The sequence below is a fragment of the Limulus polyphemus genome, unplaced genomic scaffold (genome assembly GCF_000517525.1).
Source record: "Limulus polyphemus unplaced genomic scaffold, Limulus_polyphemus-2.1.2 Scaffold5250, whole genome shotgun sequence".
NCBI classification, from domain to species: Eukaryota; Metazoa; Arthropoda; class Merostomata; order Xiphosura; family Limulidae; genus Limulus; species Limulus polyphemus.
Window position 1 is genome coordinate 1 of NW_013670860.1, and position 2,351 is coordinate 2,351.

The window sequence follows — 2,351 nt, forward strand, 5'->3', positions numbered from 1 at the left end:
AAGTATTTCATTAGGGATGTTAGTTGTAACTGATGAATGAGACGTTTCTTTAGGTACATCAGTTGTTGTTGAACTAAGTATTTCATTAGGGATGTTTGTTGTAACTGATGAATGAGACGTTTCTTTAGGTACATCAGTTGTTGTTGTTGAACTAAATGTCTCACTAAAGATGTTAGTTGCAACTGATGAATGAGACGTTTCTTTAGGTACATAAGTTGTTGTTGTTGAACTAAGTATTTCATTAGGGATGTTAGTTGTAACTGATGAATGATACGTTTCTTTAGATACATCAGTTGTTGTTGAACTAAGTGTTTCATTAGGGATGTTTGTTGTAACTGATGAATGATACGTTTCTTTAGATACATCAGTTGTTGTTGAACTAAGTGTTTCATTAGGGATGTTTGTTGTAACTGATGAATGATACGTTTCTTTAGATACATCAGTTGTTGTTGAACTAAGTGTTTCATTAGGGATGTTTGTTGTAACTGATGAATGATACGTTTCTTTAGGTACATCAGTTGTTGTTGAACTAAGTATTTCATTAGGGATGTTAGTTGTAACTGATGAATGAGAAGTTTCTTTAGGTACATCAGTTGTTGTTGAACTAAGTATTTCATTAGGGATGTTAGTTGTAACTGATGAATGAGACGTTTCTTTAGGTACATAAGTTGTTGTTGTTGAACTACGCATTTCATTAGGGATGTTAGTTGTAACTGATGAATGAGACGTTTCTTTAGGTACATCAGTTGTTGTTGTTGAACTAAATGTCTCACTTGGGATGTTAGTTGTAACTGATGAATGAGAAGTTTCTTTGGGTACATCAGTTGTTGTTGTTGAACTAAATGTCTCACTTCGGATGTTAGTTGTAACTGATGAATGAGAAGTTCCTTTGGGTACATCAGTTGTTGTTGAACTATGTGTCTCACTAGAGTTGTTAGTTGTAACTGATGAATGAGAAGTTTCTTTAGGTACATCAGTTGTTGTTGAACTAAGTATTTCATTAGGGATGTTAGTTGTAACTGATGAATGAGACGTTTCTTTAGGTACATCAGTTGTTGTAGGTGATTTCGATGTTCTACTAGGGATGTTAGTTGTAAGTAGGGTGCGATTATCATCTTTAAGTTTACCAGTTATTGTTGGCGAGTTAGTGGTTTCATCCCAGACATTGGGTTTAGCTGGTGATTTTTTCGTTTCAAACATCATATTGGTTGGAGTCGATAATAATTTTGAGGCTATTTTAGTTTCTTCGGCTATTGTGACAGATTTTGTATTCCAGGCCTGAAGAGTTGTAGTTTCTTTAAGTTGTGATACATTTGATGAAGTTTTATTTTTTGCCTCTTGGGGAGTTTGGTTAGTTGAGATGACGTCTGTTGTCATTCCAGTTGTACTTTCACTATCCTGGAGCGGACCCACGTTGTCCGGCGGTTGGGAATCGTGTGGCTGCAAAGTGTTTGTGTAGGACGTGACCTCTGTTTTTTCCGTAATTTTAGGACCTCCAAAAGATATATGTTCTTTGGTTTCCACCATCTGTGTGCAAAAAAAAATAAAAAAAGAACTTCCTTAGGAAGATTTATTTAATTTTTAGTTTGCTATATTTAGTATCAAGATATATATTAAATTTTATGAAGTTTCATTCTATTTGTTGGCAAGAAAATAAACTTTGGGTCCTTTTCATAACTTTGTGAACTGTTTGTTTGTAGTCAAGCAGAATGGGCTATCTGTACTCTGCCCACCACGGGTATCGAAACCCGGTTTCTAGCGTTGTACGTCCGCAGACATACCGCTGTGCCACTCGGGGGCTAACTTTGTGAACCTTGTAACTTTGCTCAAAATCATTTTTTGTCTCTCTGTGTGTAAAAGACGAAATGAATATCAGAAAAATAAACTTGCTTTTAACTACTTCCAACTGCATTATATCAGTCAAAAATGTTTCAACAGCAGCTTCTTTAAGTTATTACTCCGTGTAAATGTATATGGCGAGGCTTAAAGTAAGGCTTAGTTTTTTTTTTAAAGAAGTTCGTTGATGTGTTCCCTCGTCCATTGGAACCTTTGCATAAGTATACTGACTCTTACACGAACACGATGACTCCGCTATTTTTAAGATAGGTCTGTACCTTATGAACTTAGCTTTTGGTACTGATACACATATGATAATTCATATAATCCAGATAGTGTAACACTGTAATTATTTCTTTTTATCTGTGCAACAGAATGCACACATAATGCATAGTACCGTCTGTTGTCTATATGAATATAATGGTACCGTCTGTTGTCTATATAAATATAATAGTACTGTCTGTTGTCTATATAAATATAATAGTACTGTCTGTTGTCTATATAAATATAATAGT

At 34.7% G+C, this 2,351-nt stretch overlaps 1 protein-coding gene across 1 annotated transcript; it reads right to left on the reverse strand.

The window, feature by feature from the left end:
• Positions 1-57: 57 nt before the first annotated feature.
• On the reverse strand, positions 58-1,527 carry LOC106472329 (cell wall integrity and stress response component 4-like; the record flags this gene model as incomplete). The annotated part of the gene is made up of 1 exon (XM_013932967.1): positions 58-1,527. A coding segment is annotated over exon 1 (1,470 nt), but the record flags the coding sequence as incomplete, so codon positions are not given.
• Between the last annotated feature and the right edge of the window lie 824 nt (positions 1,528-2,351).